General features: G+C 43.2%; 1 protein-coding gene across 1 annotated transcript in view; it reads right to left on the bottom strand.

The window, feature by feature from the left end:
* LOC139538464 (trimeric intracellular cation channel type B-like) overlaps nucleotides 1-21447 on the bottom strand; it is a 35448-nt gene extending 14001 nt beyond the window's left edge. Inside the window, exons 1-2 of the mRNA XM_071340544.1 lie at nucleotides 21047-21447; nucleotides 3488-3644 (exon numbers count right to left, since the gene is read on the bottom strand). Of these exons, the coding sequence (XP_071196645.1) occupies nucleotides 3488-3644; nucleotides 21047-21170 (281 nt within the window). The 5' untranslated portion in view covers nucleotides 21171-21447. The remainder of the gene's footprint in view (nucleotides 1-3487; nucleotides 3645-21046) is intronic.
* Nucleotides 21448-22370: the final 923 nt, after the last annotated feature.

The following is a 22370-nucleotide window of genomic DNA, read 5'->3' as shown; positions in this document are numbered from 1 at the left end:
ACATTTTCCTTGAATCTTCAACACAGAAATTCTAACAAAAATAATTTACAGAAACTCGTTACAAATGATGGAGTTATCCATGATTCACCAAATTATATTTTGAAAGAGGAAGCAAAATATTTTAAGCATATGTTTTATTTTCAGTCTCCTCCATTTCCACTGAATGATGTTAACCGTAAGGATTTCTTTCCTAATAATAATAATAATGTAAAATTAACACATTTACAGAAAGACTGGTGTGAAGGCCAACTTACAGACGAGGAACTTTGAGGCAATAAAATCTTTTCAGTCTGGAAAAAAAACAGGGCTTGACGGTATACCAGTAGAGGTACAGTTGAAGTCAGAAGTTTATATACACTTAGGTTGGAGTCATTAAAACTCGTTTTTCAACCACTCCACAAATTTCTTGTTAACAAACTATAGTTTTGGCAAGTCGGTTAGGACATATACTTTGTGCATGACACAAATAATTTTTTCAACAATTGTTTATAGACAGATTATTTCACTTATAATTCAATGTATCACAATTCCAGTGGGTCAGAAGTTCACATAAACTAAGTTTAAATATATTTTATATTTGAGATTCTTCAAATAACCACCATTTGCCTTGATGACAGCTTTGCACACTCTTGGCATTCTCTCAACCAGCTTCACCTGGAATGCTTTTCCAACAGTCTTGAAGGAGTTCCTACATATGTTGAGCACTTGTTGGCTGCTTTTCCTTCACTCTGCGGTCTGACTCATCCCAAACCATCTCAATTGGGTTGAGGTTGGGGGATTGTGGAGGCCAGGTCATCTGATGCAGCACTCCATCACTCTCCTTCTTGGTAAAATTGCCCTTACACAGCCTGGAGGTGTGTTGGGTCATTGTCCTGTTGAAAAACAAATGATAGTCCCACTAAGCCCAAACCAGATGGGATGGCGTATCACTGCAGAATTCTGTGGTAGCCATGCTGGTTAAATGTGCCTTGAATTCTAAATAAATCACAGACAGTGTCACCAGCAAAGCACCCCCACACCATAACACCATCTCCTCCATGCTTTACGGTGGGAAATACACATGCAGAGATCATCCGTTCACCCGCACCGCGTCTCACAAAGATACGGCGGTTGGAACCAAAAATCTCAAATTTGGACTCCAGACCAAAGGACATATTACCACTGGTCTAATGTCCAATGCTCATGTTTCTTGGCCCAAGCAAGTCTCTTCTTCTTATTAGTGTCCTTAAGTCGTTGCTTCTATGCAGCAATTCGACCATGAAGGCCTGATTCACACAGTCTCCTCTGAACAGTTGATGTTGAGATGTGTCTATTACTTGAACTCAGTGAAGCATTTATCTGGGCTGCAATTTCTGAGGCTGGTAACTCTAATGAACGTATCCTCTGCAGCAGAGGTAACTCTGGGTCATTCATTCCTGTGGCGGTCCTCATGAGAGCCAGTTTAATCATAGTGCTTGATGGTTTTTGTGACTGCACTTGAAGAAACTTTCAAAGTTCTTTACATTTTCCGTATTGACTGACCTTCATGTCTTAAAGTAATGATGGACTGTCGTTTCTCTTTGCTTATTTGAGCTGTTCTTGCCATAATATGGACTTGGTCTTTTACCAAATAGGTCTATCTTCTGTATACCACCCCTACCTTGTCACAACACAACTGATTGGCTGAAACGCATTAAGAAAGAAAGAAATTACACAAATTAACTTTTAAGAAGGCACACATGTTAATTGAAATACATTCCAGGTGACTACCTCATGAAGCTGGTTGAGAGAATGCCAAGAGTGTGCAAAGCTGTCATAAAGGCAAACGGTGGCTATTTGAAGAATCTCAAATATAAAATATACTTTGATTTGTTTAACACTTTGTTTATTATATGATTACATGTGTAATTTCATAGTTTTGATGTATTCACTATTATTCTACAATGTAGACAATAGTAAAATAAAGAAAAACCCTTTAATGAGTGGGTGTATATATGTGTGTATATATATATATATATATATATATATATTTATTCTCTGGACTCCGACATTGGTCATCCTAATATTTATATATTTCTTAATTCCATTCTTCTACACTAACATCTGCTAAATATGTGTGTGACCAATTGCATTTGATTTGATTTGAAATACATGTTGGCTTTCAGCCCAGCAGAGGGCACTAAAACACTATGGTATTGAAGAGGAAGCATGGTGGATGTTTTTTAATCAAGGAACTTAATGGGTCCTCTATTTTTCAGTCACACACCAGTTTCTCTGATACATCCCCCCCAATTATTTTTCCAAAAATAGCATTTCTCTATCAGCTGTTTACTGCTGTGTTATAGTGTATCTGGAATGTGGGAGCCTCATCACTGGTGTCAGAGTTGCAGGTAGCCTAGTGGTTAGAGCATTGGACCAGTAACTGAAAAGTTGTTAGATCAAATCCCCGAGCGGACAAGGTAAAAATCTGTCGTTCTGCCTCTGAACAAGGCAGTTAAACCACTGTTCCTACGCCGTCATTGTAATAAGAATTTGTTATTAACTGACTTGCCATAAAAAGTACTATTTATGTAGTTTTTTGGGGGTATCTGTACTTTAATATTTATATATTTTTCAACTTTTACTTTACTACATTTCATAAAGAAATAATGTACTTTTTAGTCCACACATTTTTCCTGACACCCAAATGTACTGGTTATATTTTGACAGGAAAATGGTCCAATTCACACATTTATGAAGAGAACATCCCTGCTCATCCTCTGCCTCTGATCTGGTGGACTCACTAAACACACATGCTTTGTTTGTAACTTATGTCTGAGTGTTGGAGTGTGCCCCTGGCTATCTGTAATTATTTTATTTTTTTAAATAACATTTAATTGTGCCATCTGGTTTGCTTAATACAGTATAATGCATTTTGATACTTAAGTATATTTAAAACCAAATGCTTTTAGACTTTTACTCAAGGAGTATTTTACTTGGTGACTTTCACTTTTACTTGAGTCATTTTCTATTGAAGGCATCTTTACTTTTATTCAAGTATGACAATTGAGTACTTTTCCCACCACTGAGCCTCATAGAGAATCTACGGTACAGTGGTTTTCAGGGTCCACAGACAGTATTCTACTGGTCAAATGTCTTTACCATATGTTATCTTGTGATCTCTCTCTCTCTCTCTCTCTCTCCCTCTCTCCCTCTCTCCCTCTCTCCCTCTCTCCCTCTCTCCCTCTCTCCCTCTCTCCCTCTCTCCCTCTCTCCCTCTCTCCCTCTCTCCCTCTCTCCCTCTCTCCCTCTCTCCCTCCCTCCCTCTCTCCCTCCCTCCCTCCCTCCCTCCCTCCCTCCCTCCCTCCTCCTCCTCTCACCAGATGAGAGGCCATGAGGACGGTGATGCTGTTGGACAGAAGGGCTATAGGGACCCCAGCCTCTTTCTCTCCCAGTCTTCCTCTCTCCCCCTCCTTCTGCCCCTCCCTCTCTCTCTCCCTCCCTCCCCCTCTCTCTCCTCTCCACTCACCAGATGACTGAGGCCATGAGGACGTTGATGCTGTTGGACAGAGGGGCTATGGGGGCCTCAGCCATCATGAGGCCAGAGAGAATTCCTCCTCCGAAGCAGTACAGCATAGAACTGAACCAGCAGGCAAACGGGCTCCTCCTCGCCACCTCCAGGGCTCCTGTAACCCAGTCACCAGCAGAGGTTAGTGTAATTCATCTAAAACTAAAGTCAAATAGCAAAACAAGTATAGCATAACATCAAACACCATGTGAAGGATGATGAGAAACCCTGGAGGGGTTTAGTAATCTATTAGCAGAGACTTCCATCCTCATTCTCCTAATCATCATCGTCATCATCGTACATGTTGAAGTCATCAGCTATTGATAGACGTTCTCTCTCATCAGCATCCTAACCTTATTTTGGAACAATGTGACAGCTGCTGACCTGGTGTAAAAGGCCGCAATGGGTCTCTGTAAAGCACTTTGTGACAACTGCTGATGTAAAGAAAAAGAGCTCTATAAAATACATTTGATTGATTGATTAATTAGAACAATTGTTGTTTAATGCTCTCTTCTTGTCAGCTCTAGCAAACGTGTTGCTGTAAAACTGCAGAGGAGCTAAAGCATAGCAGAGCAATATGTTCATAGTGAGAGGAGAGATTACAGTGGAGGAGTTTCACATTATAGGAGCGTCACAGTTTGAGGAAGGTCCTTTCAGACTTCCCGGGCTGTTAAACATTCATGAACAGTCTGAGGAAGGTCCTTTCAGACTTCCCGGGCTGTTAAACATTTATGAACAGTTTGAGGAAGGTCCTTTCAGACTTCCCGGGCTGTTAAACATTTATGAACAGTTTGAGGAAGGTCCTTTCAGACTTCCCGGGCTGTTAAACATTTATGAACAGTTTGAGGAAGGTCCTTTCAGACTTCCCGGGCTGTTAAACATTCATGAACAGTCTGAAGAAGGTCCTTTCAGACTTCGCGGACTGTTAAACATTCATGAACAGTCTGAGGAAGGTCCTTTCAGACTTTGCGGACTGTTATACATTCATGAACAGTTTGAGGAAGGTCCTTTCAGACTTCCAGGGCTGTTAAACATTCATGAACAGTTTGAGGAAGGTCCTGTCAGACTTCCAGGGTTGTTAAACATTCATGAACAGTTTGAGGAAGGTCCTTTCAGACTTCCAGGGACAGTAGATATACAACTGAGAACAGGTCAGGCCCAGAGACAGGATATGTGCTCATCTCGCCTACACACCGTTTTCTACGGATATGAGAATCCGTTTAGAGCTCAAAAGTTGATTGTTGATTAGTGCTGGTATCTGCTCAGTATCCGTACTGTCTCCCCAAATGCAAAGCCTTTCAGGATTGTGACTATGGACACTGCCTCAAGTAAATAAATTCTAGATACTACTTGATCCTGGATCCTAGTTGAAGACTTCTGAGTATTAGGGACAGACACTGGTAGCGGGGTCACTCAGGTCAGCCAAAAGGTCATTAAACCACAAACTGTGTGGCAAGCAAGCTAATAAACCCCACCTACTATGACTAACACATTTTACGGTCAATTAAAAATAAGGCTAAATATAGTATGCTCACACGGTGATGTTGTACTGGTCAAGAATAGGATCCAGTTCCTACTATCTCACAGCGCTTCAAAATAAAAGGAAAACAAGCAATACATCATGAACCAGCTATAGCTAGCTGATGCACAGGATCAGGTTCGCAACAACTTCATCTGTACTTGACTACTTGATCTTGTATTTGACTAGTCCATCATGTGAGCATAGGAGGTACACGCCAGCTGATGCCCTTTTAAGAGCCATATATAGCACTATGAATCTGGCCCTTCTTAGTCTTCATTTTCCAGTTCCCAAGTAATCTACTTCCTGGTCTTGTGTACAAGGTTATCCCAACTCTATCCCGACTCCTGTAGAGTCTGGCTGGTTAATCTGAAGGATTAAAGACTCCTGGAGAGGCAGGCAGGGAAACCTCCTGTCCTAAGCACAAGCATATTTATGTAGCCATGTAGTTTACAGTTCTAACTATGTAGCCATGTAGTTTACAGTTCTAACTATGTAGCCATCTAGTTTACAGTTCTAACTGTGTAGCCATGTAGTTTACTGTTCTAACTATGTAGCCATGTAGTTTACAGTTCTAACTATGTAGCCATGTAGTTTACAGTTCTAACTATGTAGCCATGTAGTTTACAGTTCTAACTATGTAGCCATGTAGCTTACAGTTCTAACTATGTAGCCATGTAGCTTACAGTTCTAACTATGTAGCCATGTAGTTTACAGTTCTAACTATGTAGCCATGTAGTTTACAGTTCTAACTGTGTAGCCATGTAGTTTACAGTTCTAACTATGTAGCCATGTAGTTTACAGTTCTAACTGTGTAGCCATGTAGTTTACAGTTCTAACTATGTAGCCATGTAGTTTACAGTTCTAACTGTGTAGCCATGTAGTTTACAGTTCTAACTATGTAGCCATGTAGTTTACAGTTCTAACTGTGTAGCCATGTAGTTTACAGTTCTAACTGTGTAGCCATGTAGTTTACAGTTCTAACTATGTAGCCATGTAGTTTACAGTTCTAACTATGTAGCCATGTAGTTTACAGTTCTAACTATGTAGCCATGTAGTTTACAGTTCTAACTGTGTAGCCATGTAGTTTACAGTTCTAACTGTGTAGCCATGTAGTTTACAGTTCTAACTATGTAGCCATGTAGTTTACAGTTCTAACTATGTAGCCATGTAGTTTACAGTTCTAACTGTGTAGCCATGTAGTTTACAGTTCTAACTGTGTAGCCATGTAGTTTACAGTTCTAACTGTGTAGCCATGTAGTTTACAGTTCTAACTGTGTAGCCATGTAGTTTACAGTTCTAACTGTGTAGCCATGTAGTTTACAGTTCTAACTATGTAGCCATGTAGTTTACAGTTCTAACTATGTAGCCATGTAGTTTACAGTTCTAACTGTGAAGCCATGTAGTTTACAGTTCTAACTGTGTAGCCATGTAGTTTACAGTTCTAACTATGTAGCCATGTAGTTTACAGTTCTAACTATGTAGTCATGTAGTTTACAGTTCTAACTATGTAGCCATGTAGTTTACAGTTCTAACTGTGTAGCCATGTAGTTTACAGTTCTAACTGTGAAGCCATGTAGTTTACAGTTCTAACTGTGTAGCCATCTAGTTTACAGTTCTAACTATGTAGCCATCTAGTTTACAGTTCTAACTGTGAAGCCATGTAGTTTACAGTTCTAACTGTGAAGCCATGTAGTTTACAGTTCTAACTGTGTAGCCATGTAGTTTACAGTTCTAACTATGTAGCCATGTAGTTTACAGTTCTAACTGTGTAGCCATGTAGTTTACAGTTCTAACTGTGTAGCCATGTAGTTTACAGTTCTAACTATGTAGCCATGTAGTTTACAGTTCTAACTGTGTAGCCATGTAGTTTACAGTTCTAACTATGTAGCCATGTAGTTTACAGTTCTAACTATGTAGCCATGTAGTTTACAGTTCTAACTGTGTAGCCATGTAGTTTACAGTTCTAACTGTGAAGCCATGTAGTTTACAGTTCTAACTATGTAGCTATCTAGTTTACAGTTCTAACTGTGAAGCCATGTAGTTTACAGTTCTAACTGTGAAGCCATGTAGTTTACAGTTCTAACTATGTAGCCATGTAGTTTACAGTTCTAACTGTGAAGCCATGTAGTTTACAGTTCTAACTATGTAGCCATGTAGTTTACAGTTCTAACTGTGTAGCCATGTAGTTTACAGTTCTAACTGTGTAGCCATGTAGTTTACAGTTCTAACTGTGTAGCCATGTAGTTTACAGTTCTAACTATGTAGCCATGTAGTTTACTGTTCTAACTATGTAGCCATGTAGTTTTAAGTTCTAACTGTGTAGCCATGTAGTTTACAGTTCTAACTGTGTAGCCATGTAGTTTACTGTTCTAACTATGTAGCCATGTAGTTTTAAGTTCTAACTGTGTAGCCATGTAGTTTACAGTTCTAACTATGTAGCCATGTAGTTTACAGTTCTAACTGTGAAGCCATGTAGTTTACAGTTCTAACTATGTAGCCATGTAGTTTACAGTTCTAACTGTGAAGCCATGTAGTTTACAGTTCTAACGATGAAGCCATGTAGTTTACAGTTCTAACTATGTAGCCATGTAGTTTACAGTTCTAACTATGTAGCCATGTAGTTTACAGTTCTAACTGTGTAGCCATGTAGTTTTAAGTTCTAACTATGAAGCCATGTAGTTTACAGTTCTAACTATGTAGCCATGTAGTTTACAGTTCTAACTGTGTAGCCATGTAGTTTACAGTTCTAACTATGTAGCCATGTAGTTTACAGTTCTAACTATGTAGCCATGTAGTTTACAGTTCTAACTGTGTAGCCATGTAGTTTACAGTTCTAACTATGTAGCCATGTAGTTTACAGTTCTAACTATGTAGCCATGTAGTTTACAGTTCTAACTGTGTAGCCATGTAGTTTACAGTTCTATCTCCTGACCACAACTACTGTAGTCTATAATACTACAGACATCGCAGAGTAAATCTACACTTCATTATCTATATTTGTTTCAGTCTCTCAACAGCAGCAAGGTCAAGCATGTTGTGTTGTGTAAAATACATGTATAGTGATAGGTCTGGTTTCTGAGCTTTAACTATGATGAATCATTAGTTCTAAAAGAGGGGTGCCATAATGAAGCTTGGGAGGGGCTGAGTGCAGGGAAAACGATCACACGTGGCAGTACTGATAAGGGGGGGAACCGTTTAGGGCTCATATCATTCAGCTTCCTGCCTAGCAATAATGATGCAATGTGTAGCGATAAGGAGGAGACTCCATCCAAAGTGGGGTATGTATACTACCACGGGGGAAACCATGTTGTCTAACGCAGCCTTACTGATCCTCTGGGAAGAATAAACTTGGTTTAAAGCGTTCATAGTGTCCGTTGAGTTTGTACTCTGAGAATTAGAACCTAACACCAGTAATGAACTGGCTAAGATTTTTTGTACTTAAAATGGAACATTAGAAATGAGAAAATTAGAACAGGATTAGAAACGGAAAGAGTGGGGAGAGATGGAACACATGCAGGTCTCCTGGGACAATGAGTGGTCTGGAGTTGGCAGAGTCAATGTTACAGCTAGACTAAACTCCAACCAAACAGCCAGCATCCACATATCAAAGAGGAGAGAGGTTTAACAGGACAAACTAACAGCAGTGGAACATTCACTATCACTGGGCATCTCACACACTCTTGTTTAATATCATCAAACATCACATGAGTTGGCTACAACAATACAGATGAGTGATTACCCGGGTACAAGGTTATAACACACATGCACGCACGCACGCACGCACACACACACACACACACACACACACACACACACACACACACACACACACACACACACACACACACACACACACACACACACACACACACACACACACACACACACACACACACACACACAACACACAAAACAAGCACAAAAGTTCTTCACAACTACAACTCGCAGGCGTCGCCGTACCAACAACCAGCATTTGCACAACCATTGAATAGCTGATTAAATCACATTTTGTGCATCACTGTTCACTACAGATGGACAGCCGGCTTTGCGCAGCAGTAGCCATCTGAACACACACGTACGTCAGAACTGACAGCCTCCATGGTCGCCAGCGTTTGGCATTGGAGCATAGTAACTGAAATAGTGGTTGTGGTACCTCAACACCACAACAACGTCACTAATCAAAATAACTGCAATCATGCAAATCATCAATTGAAAGCAGGTTGTCGTCAATTGACGGCAGGTTATTAACAGCCTTAATAACCTCTTAATAAGCTTAAGAAACAGTTATATAATAGTGGTCGCAGGATTAGAAGAGGAGGAAAGCCATGGCTCCTTCTCCATAACACAGACGCAACAAAGCTTAAATATAGCCTGGTCCCAGATTTGTTTGTGCTCTCTTGCCAACTCCTCATGCAAACAGTTGTCATGTCCACACCAACAGATCTGGGACCAAGCTAGGTAAAATAAAGGTTATAAGTCAAAACAATTCATTTAATGCTTTTTTACTCTTTAAATGCTACTGTAGCTGTTATTAAAATATGTTTAGATAACTAATGCAATTTTCTTGGGATCTTATCAACAACTTTGAAACTGATATTTACAGACTATCATTTACAGTAGGCCTATCCTTACGTACAGTCAGTAGGCCTATCCTTACGTACAGTCAGTAGGACCTATCCTTACGTACGGTCAGTAGGCCTATCCTTACGTACGGTCAGTAGGCCTATCCTTACGTACGGTCAGTAGGCCTATCCTTACGTACGGTCAGTAGGCCTATCCTTACGTACGGTCAGTAGGCCTATCCTTACGTACGGTCAGTAGGCCTATCCTTACGTACGGTCATTAGGCCTATCCTTACGTACGGTCATTAGGCCTATCCTTACGTACGGTCAGTAGGCCTATCCTTACGTACGGTCAGTAGGGCTATCCTTACGTACGGTCAGTAGGCCTATCCTTACGTACGGTCAGTAGGCCTATCCTTACGTACAGTCAGTGGCCTATCCTTACGTACAGTCAGTGGGCCTATCCTTACGTACAGTCAGTGGGCCTATCCTTACGTACAGTCAGTGGGCCTATCCTTACGTACAGTCAGTGGGCCTATCCTTACGTACAGTCAGTAGGCCTATCCTTACGTACAGTCAGTAGGCCTACCCTTACGTACAGTCAGTAGGCCTACCCTTACGTACAGTCAGTAGGCCTACCCTTACGTACAGTCAGTAGGCCTACCCTTACGTACAGTCAGTAGGCCTATCCTTACGTACAGTCAGTAGGCCTATCCTTACGTACAGTCAGTAGGCCTATCCTTACGTACAGTCAGTAGGCCTATCCTTACGTACAGTCAGTGGGCCTATCCTTACGTACAGTCAGTGGGCCTATCCTTACGTACAGTCAGTAGGCCTATCCTTACGTACAGTCAGTAGGCCTATCCGTACGTACAGTCAGTAGGCCTATCCGTACGTACAGTCAGTAGGCCTATCCTTACGTACAGTCAGTAGGCCTATCCTTACGTACAGTCAGTAGGCCTATCCTTACGTACAGTCAGTAGACCTATCCTTACGTACAGTCAGTAGGCCTATCCTTACGTACAGTCAGTAGGCCTATCCTTACGTACAGTCAGTAGGCCTATCCTTACGTACAGTCAGTAGGCCTATCCTTACGTACAGTCAGTAGGCCTATCCTTACGTACAGTCAGTAGGCCTATCCTTACGTACAGTCAGTAGGCCTATCCTTATGTACAGTCAGTAGGCCTATCCTTACGTACAGTCAGTAGGCCTATCCTTACGTACAGTCAGTAGGCCTCGTCCCTAGTGGGTTGAGAAAGCATAACTAAACAAGAGAGGTTTTGTCAACGAACACTTTTAGTTCCAGTGAATACAGCTTGAGTACATTTGTAATTAGTGAAGCTTGTGCTTTGTCTATTATCCTGGTCCCACATCAGTTTGTGCTGTCTTTCCAAAGTTCCCAACTGCTTGCAAGAGGCATAAGCAGATCTGGGACCAGGATCATTTGGCAAAACAGCAAAAGCAGACCTGGGACCAGGCTAATTGTCTATGCCTTGGTACAGAGAAGCCATTAAGAATGGGTGAACATGGTCCCGTGTGGCTCAGTTGGTAGAGCATGGCGCTTGCAACGCCAGGGTTGTGGGTTCATTCCCCACGGGGGGACCAGGATGAATATGTATGAACTTTCCAATTTGTAAGTCGCTCTGGATAAGAGCGTCAGCTAAATGACTTAAATGTAAATGTAAAATGCTGCCAGCTAGGGACCATTATTCATTGAGTGGGTTGTTGCTACTTTGCATGTAGAAGAGGTTGCTGGTCAATACAGAACATCCCTGGTGAATAAGTAAACAAGCTTTTCTGCAAGTAAAGGGAACTTAAAGAGTGAGTCCAAGAGATGTTTGTGTTTCAAGAGTCCCATGAAGAGCCTCAAATATTTCATCTACACTATGTCATGGAAACTACTGAATGTCCCTTTTTGTGAATTACAGTATTTGCCCAGTGGATATTGTGAGGGAAAATTACATATTTATCTGCTTTGTTTACTATATCTGCATGAATATTGACTCTCTAATTCAGAGGCATTGGGTTAAATGTGGAAGACACATTTCAGTTGAATGCATTCAGTTGTACAACTGACTAGGTATCCCCCTTTCCCTCTTACAATAGTAAGAGATTTTCATAACTACCAATGCTGTGCTTCTGAGAAAGGATGGTTCCCCTGCAGCTGGTCTCTGCCTACTGGTCTCTGCCTACTGGTCTCTGCCTACTGGTCTCTGCCTACTGGTCTCATGGTGTGACTCCAAATAGAGATAACTTGAGGAATAGAACAGACCTGTTATTGTTTCTAATCATCTTTGCTTCTGAGAAACTTGGTGTGTGGCCAGAGACAAAAAGCCTTTGAGAGTGACCGCAGCTGTTCTTTTTGTATCTTTCAAGGGCATAACTGTGTTGAGATATGAAGAGAACAGAGGCTGGCTTGAGAAAAGGGAGTAACGGAACTGGCGTTATCACTTGTTTTAGCGCTATGATTTCACACACCTGATAGTTTATGATGCCCTGATCTACCGGGGAGGGGTGGAACCAGCCATGATAAAGCATTTTTAGGTCTACTACATAAGACTTCTGCATTTTCGGTATTGTTGAGCTCTCGGTCCTACACTCAAGAGTGTGTGGCCGACCAGCTTCATTATTGCAATTTTTATTAATACAAATTATTGTTTGAAGAAATGACAGTCTCTCTCACTTGTTAGAATTTCCACAACAATATACAGTACTGAGAGAGATAGGCAGTGTTTACACTGTGAAGATTTGGTGAGCACTATACTTCTGCATTCTGACATGTACTGTAGGTAAATTGTTATGAATGACACAATGAATGCTTGCTGGAATCCAATCTCTCACCGGGAACTCACTTAGACACAGAGTCCTAAACACCAGCAGAGTGAGACACAGAGTCCCAAACACCAGCAGAGTGAGACACAGAGTCCCAAACACCAGCAGAGTGAGACACAGAGTCCCAAACACCAGCAGAGTGAGACACAGAGTCCCAAACACCAGCAGAGTGAGAAACAGAGTCCCAAACAAGAGTGAGAAACAGAGTCCCAAACACCATCAGAGTGAGAAACAGAGTCCCAAACACCAGCAGAGTGAGACACAGAGTCCCAAACACCAGCAGAGTGAGAAACAGAGTCCCAAACACCAGCAGAGTGAGACACAGAGTCCCAAACACCAGCAGAGTGAGACACAGAGTCCCGAACACCAGCAGAGTGAGACACAGAGTCCCAAACACTAGCAGAGTGAGAAACAGAGTCCCAAACAAGAGTGAGAAACAGAGTCCCAAACACCATCAGAGTGAGAAACAGAGTCCCAAACACCAGCAGAGTGAGACACAGAGTCCCAAACACCAGCAGAGTGAGAAACAGAGTCCCAAACACCAGCAGAGTGAGACACAGAGTCCCAAACACCAGCAGAGTGAGAAACAGAGTCCCAAACACCATCAGAGTGAGACACAGAGTCCCAAACACCATCAGAGTGAGAAACAGAGTCCCAAACACCAGCAGAGTGAGAAACAGAGTCCCAAACAAGAGTGAGAAACAGAGTCCCAAACACCATCAGAGTGAGAAACAGAGTCCCAAACACCATCAGAGTGAGACACAGAGTCCCAAACACCAGCAGAGTGAGACACAGAGTCCCAAACACCAGCAGAGTGAGACACAGAGTCCCAAACACCAGCAGAGTGAGACACAGAGTCCCAAACACCAGCAGAGTGAGAAACAGAGTCCCAAACACCATCAGAGTGAGAAACAGAGTCCCAAACACCATCAGAGTGAGAAACAGAGTCCCAAACACCATCAGAGTGAGACACAGAGTCCCAAACACCATCAGAGTGAGACACAGAGTCCCAAACACCAGCAGAGTGAGACACAGAGTCCCAAACACCAGCAGAGTGAGACACAGAGTCCCAAACACCGGCAGAGTGAGACACAGAGTCCCAAACACCGGCAGAGTGAGAAACAGAGTCCCAAACACCAGCAGAGTGAGACACAGAGTCCCAAACACCAGCAGAGTGAGACACAGAGTCCCGAACACCAGCAGAGTGAGACACAGAGTCCCAAACACTAGCAGAGTGAGAAACAGAGTCCCAAACAAGAGTGAGAAACAGAGTCCCAAACACCATCAGAGTGAGAAACAGAGTCCCAAACACCAGCAGAGTGAGACACAGAGTCCCAAACACCAGCAGAGTGAGAAACAGAGTCCCAAACACCAGCAGAGTGAGACACAGAGTCCCAAACACCAGCAGAGTGAGAAACAGAGTCCCAAACACCATCAGAGTGAGACACAGAGTCCCAAACACCATCAGAGTGAGAAACAGAGTCCCAAACACCAGCAGAGTGAGAAACAGAGTCCCAAACAAGAGTGAGAAACAGAGTCCCAAACACCATCAGAGTGAGAAACAGAGTCCCAAACACCATCAGAGTGAGACACAGAGTCCCAAACACCAGCAGAGTGAGACACAGAGTCCCAAACACCAGCAGAGTGAGACACAGAGTCCCAAACACCAGCAGAGTGAGACACAGAGTCCCAAACACCAGCAGAGTGAGAAACAGAGTCCCAAACACCATCAGAGTGAGAAACAGAGTCCCAAACACCATCAGAGTGAGAAACAGAGTCCCAAACACCATCAGAGTGAGACACAGAGTCCCAAACACCATCAGAGTGAGACACAGAGTCCCAAACACCAGCAGAGTGAGACACAGAGTCCCAAACACCAGCAGAGTGAGACACAGAGTCCCAAACACCGGCAGAGTGAGACACAGAGTCCCAAACACCGGCAGAGTGAGAAACAGAGTCCCAAACACCAGCAGAGTGAGAAACAGAGTCCCAAACACCATCAGAGTGAGAAACAGAGTCCCAAACACCATCAGAGTGAGAAACAGAGTCCCAAACACCATCAGAGTGAGACACAGAGTCCCAAACAACATCAGAGTGAGAAACAGAGTCCCAAACACCATCAGAGTGAGACACAGAGTCCCAAACACCATCAGAGTGAGACACAGAGTCCCAAACACCATCAGAGTGAGAAACAGAGTCCCAAACACCATCAGAGTGAGACACAGAGTCTCAAACACCAGCAGAGTGAGAAACAGAGTGCCAAACACCAGCAGAGTGAGAAACAGAGTCCCAAACACCATCAGAGTGAGAAACAGAGTCCCAAACACCAGCAGAGTGAGACACAGAGTCCCAAACACCAGCAGAGTGAGAAACAGAGTCCCAAACACCATCAGAGTGAGAAACATAGTCCCAAACAAGAGTGAGAAACAGAGTCCCAAACACCAGCAGAGTGAGACACAGAGTCCCAAACACCAGCAGAGTGAGAAACAGAGTCCCAAACACCATCAGAGTGAGAAACAGAGTCCCAAACACCAACAGAGTGAGACACAGAGTCCCAAACACCATCAGAGTGAGAAACAGAGTCCCAAACACCATCAGAGTGAGAATCAGAGTCCCAAACACCATCAGAGTGAGACACAGAGTTCCAAACACCAGCAGAGTGAGAAACAGAGTCCCAAACACCAGCAGAGTGAGAAACAGAGTCCCAAACACCAGCAGAGTGAGAAACAGAGTCCCAAACACCAGCAGAGTGAGAAACAGAGTCCCAAACACCAGCAGAGTGAGACACAGAGTCCCAAACACCATCAGAGTGAGAAACAGAGTCCCAAACACCATCAGAGTGAGACACAGAGTCTCAAACACCAGCAGAGTGAGAAACAGAGTGCCAAACACCAGCAGAGTGAGAAACAGAGTCCCAAACACCATCAGAGTGAGAAACAGAGTCCCAAACACCAGCAGAGTGAGACACAGAGTCCCAAACACCAGCAGAGTGAGAAACAGAGTCCCAAACACCATCAGAGTGAGAAACATAGTCCCAAACAAGAGTGAGAAACAGAGTCCCAAACACCAGCAGAGTGAGAAACAGAGTCCCAAACACCATCAGAGTGAGAAACAGAGTCCCAAACACCAACAGAGTGAGACACAGAGTCCCAAACACCATCAGAGTGAGAATCAGAGTCCCAAACACCATCAGAGTGAGAATCAGAGTCCCAAACACCATCAGAGTGAGACACAGAGTTCCAAACACCAGCAGAGTGAGAAACAGAGTCCCAAACACCAGCAGAGTGAGAAACAGAGTCCCAAACACCAGCAGAGTGAGAAACAGAGTCCCAAACACCAGCAGAGTGAGAAACAGAGTCCCAAACACCAGCAGAGTGAGACACAGAGTCCTAAAAACCAGCAGAGTGAGAAACAGAGTCCCAAACAAGAGTGAGAAACAGAGTCCCAAACACCAGCAGAGTGAGACACAGAGTCCCAAACACCAGCAGAGTGAGAAACAGAGTCCCAAACACCAGGAGAGTGAGAAACAGAGTCCCAAACACCAGCAGAGTGAGAAACAGAGTCCCAAACAAGAGTGAGAAACACAGTCCCAAACACCAGCAGAGTGAGACACAGAGTCCCAAACACCAGCAGAGTGAGAAACAGAGTCCCAAACACCATCAGAGTGAGAAACAGAGTCCCAAACACCAACAGAGTGAGACACAGAGTCCCAAACACCATCAGAGTGAGAAACAGAGTCCCAAACACCAGCAGAGTGAGAATCAGAGTCCCAAACACCATCAGAGTGAGAAACAGAGTCCCAAACACCAGCAGAGTGAGAAACAGAGTCCCAAACACCAGCAGAGTGAGAGACAGAGTCCCAAACACCAGCAGAGTGAGAAACAGAGTCCCAAACACCAGCAGAGTGAGAAACAGAGTCCCAAACAAGAGTGAGAAACAGAGTCCCAAACACCATCAGAGTGAGAAACAGAGTCCCAAACACCAGCAGAGTGAGACACAGAGTCCCAAACACCAGCAGAGTGAGACACAGAGTCCCAAACACCAGCAGAGTGAGATACAGAGTCCCAAACACCATCAGAGTGAGAAACAGAGTCTCAAACACCAGCAGAGTGAGAAACAGAGTCCCAAACACCAGCAGAGTGAGACACAGAGTCCCAAACACCAGCAGAGTGAGACACAGAGTCCCAAACACCAGCAGAGTGAGACACAGAGTCCCAAACAAGAGTGAGAAACAGAGTCCCAAACACCAGCAGAGTGAGACACAGAGTCCCAAACACCAGCAGAGTGAGAAACAGAGTCCCAAACACCAGCACAGTGAGACACAGAGTCCCAAACAAGAGTGAGAAACAGAGTCCCAAACACCAGCAGAGTGAGACACAGAGTCCCAAACACCAGCAGAGTGAGACACAGAGTCCCAAACACCAGCAGAGTGAGACACAGAGTCCCAAACACCAGAAGAGTGAGACACAGAGTCCCAAACACCAGCAGAGTGAGACACAGAGTTCCAAACACCATCAGAGTGAGACACAGAGTCCCAAACACCAGCAGAGTGAGACACAGAGTCCAAAACACCATCAGAGTGAGACACAGAGTCCCAAACAAGAGTGAGAAACAGAGTCCCAAACACCAGCAGAGTGAGACACAGAGTCCCAAACACCAGCAGAGTGAGACACAGAGTCCCAAACACCAGCAGAGTGAGACACAGAGTTCCAAACACCAGCAGAGTGAGACACACTGTAGAAACAGCTTGTTTAGTTGACCAGTATAGAAGGCACTGCACACCAGAGGAGGCTGGTGGGAGGAGGTATAGGACGATGGGCTCATTGTAATGGCTAGAATAGAAAGAAATGGAATTGAATCCAACATGTTGTTTACATGTGTTGGATGTGTTATGTACCATTCCATTATTCCACTCCAGTCATTACAATGAGCCTGTCCTCCTATAGCACCTCCCACCAGCCTCCTCTGATGTACACTATCTCTAAGCAGACTGTATAGGTCACACCATGACTAGCAGGACTCAAGATACCTTGTGGTAATCAGCTTGATTTGCATTCAGAGGGCATTTACAAGTCAAATCTTACCTGTGGGTAAAGTGGGAATCTGATGCAATGACAAACTGAGCACAGCTCTGAGCTCTACCTGCACTTCTGGTGTTGTCCTTGGGACTTCTAGCCTGTTCCCAGATCTGAGCTCTACCTGCACTTCTGGTGTTGTCCTTGGGACTTCTAGCCTGTTCCCAGATCTGAGCTCTACCTGCACTTCTGGTGTTGTCCTTGGGACTTCTAGCCTGTTCCCAGATCTGAGCTCTACCTGCACTTCTGGTGTTGTCCTTGGGACTTCTAGCCTGTTCCCAGATCTGAGCTCTACCTGCACTTCTGGTGTTGTCCTTGGGACTTCTAGCCTGTTCCCAGATCTGAGCTCTACCTGCACTTCTGGTGTTGTCCTTGGGACTTCTAGCCTGTTCCCAGATCTGTTTTTTGCTGTCTTGTCACATTCAATAACAACGACCACATAGGAGTTGGCTATACAGCACAAACAGATCTGGAACCAGGCTAGAAGAGATGGCCCCTGTCTGTGATCATTTCAAATGCTCTCCAAACAGAAGGGACAGAATGTAGTGTTACCTGTCTCACTGTCCTTCTGTAGTTCCGGTCTACAGAGTACATTCATTACGTTGCAAACAGCACCTTGTTTCTATAGAGGCCTGTTCATAAAACACTTTTATGTGTCTTTAGATGTCACCCTGAGGAAACAGTCTTATATCACATAGTCCATTAGAGTTTGGGAGAGACTGGGGAGAGGCTCTCTCTCTCTCTCTCTCTGCTCTCTCTCTCTCTGCTCTGAGAGTCCTGCTAGAGGATGGAACACTTATTATTAGGTTACAGATTGTTCACTGTACAATGACTTATAACTAATGTTCTGTTTTCCATGTTAGACCTCACTCAGTGTAGTTTGGACAGTGCTTGAGATAACTCTTCTTTATAAAGACAAGTAAAAGTGGCCCTGTGAAAAATAATTATAATGTTACTATTTATAAGTCTGTATAATAAACAGTAAAGGTCAAACTAATGTTCAGTAGAGCTTTTCATTGAGCCTCTAGTCTAGAATGTGCCAGCTATTATAAGGAAAAATGTCAAGTCCAAGTGTTTTGTGGGAATCATGACAAGATCCAGCACTGTCTAAAAATAGAGAGCAGCTCCAGTGTTCTAATAAGCTCCGGTGTTCTAATAAGCTCCAGTGTTCTAATAAGCTCCGGTGTTCTAATAAGCTCCGGTGTTCTAATAAGCACCGGTGTTCTAATAAGCTCCGGTGTTCTAATAAGCTCCGGTGTTCTAATAAGCTCCGGTGTTCTAATAAGCTCCGGTGTTCTAATAAGCTCCGGTGTTCTAATAAGCTCCAGTGTTCTAATAAGCTCCGGTGTTCTAATAAGCTCCGGTGTTCTAATAAGCTCCGGTGTGTTCTAATAAGCACCGATGTTCTAATAAGCACCGATGTTCTAATAAGCTCCGGTGTTCTAATAAGCTCCGGTGTTCTAATAAGCTCCGGTGTTCTAATAAGCTCCGGTGTTCTAATAAGCTCCGATGTTCTAATAAGCTCCGGTGTTCTAATAAGCTCCAGTGTTCTAATAAGCTCCAGTGTTCTAATGTTTTAAGTTCTACAATCTATCTCTGATATGGCGCTAGACTCCATTATTATCGTTTGGCTTGATGTGTTGTAGAATCCGTGAAAATGAAGGCCACAAACATATCGTGTTACACACACATAAAGAAAAGTTAAATAAAGGTTGAATAAAAAATAAAAACAAATAAAAACAAACACACACACACCCAGAGGAGGGGTGACACGAGGACCCTCGGTGTGTGTTGGATGACAGTGTGATATTTTGGGATGGTTGACAGCCAAGGGAAACTGCACCAGGCCAACCCTTCCATTACTCAATCCATCAATCACTCCCAGAGAGCCTGTGGGAAACAGAGCCTATATCCCCAGTGCTACCCTATTCCTTATATAGTGCACTACCTTTGACCCATAGGGCTCCAGTCAAAATAGTGCACTACTGTATATAGGGAATAAGGTGCCATTTAAGACACAACCATAGCCTATATGAGTACAGGCTGAGGTATTGACACTAGGCCAGAAGGAATGAGATGCCACACAAGTAAGTGAAGCCACGCTGCTCTAAAATAGACTGCTGTTACACTGTGGTCGCCAGGGACAACAATGGGAGGTTTGATCCAGACCTGAGCCCAAACACTATTTCAAATCATTTAAAATACTTTATCTGGGCTTGATTGAACTTGCCTGCTGCAATGGAACCAATCGAATATTGCAAAAGCGCAAACCTGGCCTATCTGGCACTCCAATGAGACTGGAGTAAATAATAAAAGTGTTTGAATGATTTCAAATAGTACTTGAACCCATGTGTGGTTTGTTTGGAGAAAAGGTCAATGTTGAGGCAGTAAAAATCCACCTGTCTTCAGACTGGGCCACAACCAGAGTTACATATCAACATAACAGATGTGGCATAGTGTCAGGCAACTCAAGGCCTTGGCCCTGTTCGGTTCCTACTGGAATCGCACATGCTGTGTTATAATCCAGTTTTGTTAGAACTTATTTGGGCCATGTGTTTCCTCAGTGAGTCTTGAGGCAACCTTGATGCGAGAAAATAACCAGAAAGGAGGACTATTACATTATTGATGGGCCTCGCCTCCCATCCCTGGCAATGAGTATCAAAAGGAATATAATATGTCTGCAAAGCTTCAGCAGTACAATCTGGATCTAAATGACTGTAGTATGATGAGTCTAACCACCCTGATACAGCACAATACACAATACCTCTATGGTTGTTGGACTGGGAGTACTCAATATTTTTTTATTTTACCTTTATTTTACTAGGCAAGTCAGTTAAGAACAAATTCTTATTTACAATGACGGCCTAGGAACAGTGGGTTAACTGCCTTGTTCAGGGGCAGAACAACAGATTTTTACCTTGTCAGCTCAGGGATCCGAGCTAGCAACCTTTCGGTTACTGGCCCAACGCTCTAACCACTAAGATCACTAGGACAACACATGTATTTTGTTAAGAAATATGTACTTCAAAAGTTATATTTAAATACTTCAAGAGTGCAAAAGTGGTGTGACTTGCCCTTATTAATTTCAACTGGGCAAATAGGTCAACCATAAGTAGATTTGGAAAGTGGACTAAAGCATAAATGTTACTCTACTCAAAATATCCGTGCAGCAATAATCCATTGCATAATTGTATTATGCCATCCAGTTGTGGGGATTTAGAAAATGTAAACATGATAGTAAACGATCTCAATATCAACGTGGCCAAATAGGGAGAATTGTGTGGAACGTTCTCTCAACTTTCATGTTCTTTCAAACACGCTAATTTAGCGGCTAGGGGCTGAATTCTGTCTGTGGGTGAGCAAAAAGTGTAGCCTTGCCTAACATTCAACAAATTGCCATTAAAATATGAAAAGTAAAGAACCAAAACATTCAATAGGCTGGTATATTAGGCTATATAAAAAAAGTTTGAACAATTGTAATGAGCTAGATCTGTCCAATACAACCCGTTGTTGAATGTCCTTTGCTTACCTGGCTGTTCTCGTAGAGCCATCACTGACACGGTATAGTGCGCCGTGTCAAAGTATGGAAACATGGACAGACCAGCCAGTCCATGGGACAGTTCGTCCAAATTCAAAACCCTAAACAAATCCATATTTCTGTTACTGTGGAACCCTTCACTTGGAGTGTTCCCTATGTCTAATCCTCGAGGTGTCAATACGCGGCAGACGTCCAACTTCGAGCATCAAAGCAGTCAGTTTGGTTTATCCCCGGTCTGTCCCTGTCTGTTTTGTCTTCCGACCAAAACAGCTGGATCTGACGATTGCGCCAAAAAAAGCAGCCAACAGCTGGTTTGCGGACTTCTGGGGATCTCCGCTGGTCGCTCAGCAACGGCTCCCTATGGGCACCGGATAGGAAATACAAGGACGCGGAATTCCTGCTACTTCGGTCCGCCATTGCTATGATGTGGCAGATCGAGCAAGCCGAGCTCTCTGATTGGGAAATAGTGGGAGGATTAGCCAATCAGAGGTGTGTGTGTCTAGAGTAGAAATGCTACAGGTATAGGACAATTTACAGTCAGAGGACAGGTTCTCGCGCGTGGACACACACACATAGGCAGAGAGTTCATTATTTAGATATACTTAGATCATGGTAATTACCTGAGCAGAAGGGTACAGTTATGCACATGTTATTATCGTTGCGACTGTTTACATGGTAATTACATAGGCAGACCTACTGCTGTATACAGGTGTAAGATCTTAATTTGATCACTCTTTTGTTGCTGAGAATGTTTCTGCAGATGAGTTTCGTGATTTACATAAATTCACAAAAAAAGCCACACTAACACACGGTTATATTAAGAGTATTGCACTTTTAATGCAATTTGTGTAGGCTACCTACTGTAGACTCCTTGGCAAAAAGAAAGAGGGGATGCATGTTTTTATGGGGAGGCTTAGTTTGATGGAACAGTACATGAACAAGAACCTACTTTGATCCCGTTTGAGGCTCAACGGACACAACGAACCTACATCATTTGGCCACCAGAGGGCAGCATTGTATAATTATGCTTTCTCTGTTCGTCAGCAATTGGAAATGTATGTGGAAAGCTCGTGCCCAGTACCCAGTGATCTGTAGTGCGCAGTAAAGGCCAGTCGATGGAGACAACAGATCAGATACTTGGTGACATTGGTGTTGACTTTATTTGACCAGAAACCTGATAAGTAGGCAGGCTAATGTGATTTTCAATGTTTTCTTGGACAAACATACAGTACCAGTCAAAAGTTTGGACACACCTACTCATTCCATGTTTTTTCTTTATTTTTACTATTTTCTACATTGTAGAATAATAGTGAAG

The sequence above is a fragment of the Salvelinus alpinus genome, chromosome 1 (genome assembly GCF_045679555.1).
Source record: "Salvelinus alpinus chromosome 1, SLU_Salpinus.1, whole genome shotgun sequence".
Lineage (NCBI taxonomy): Eukaryota > Metazoa > Chordata > Actinopteri > Salmoniformes > Salmonidae > Salvelinus > Salvelinus alpinus.
This window is presented reverse-complemented; position numbering and strand designations above follow the sequence as displayed.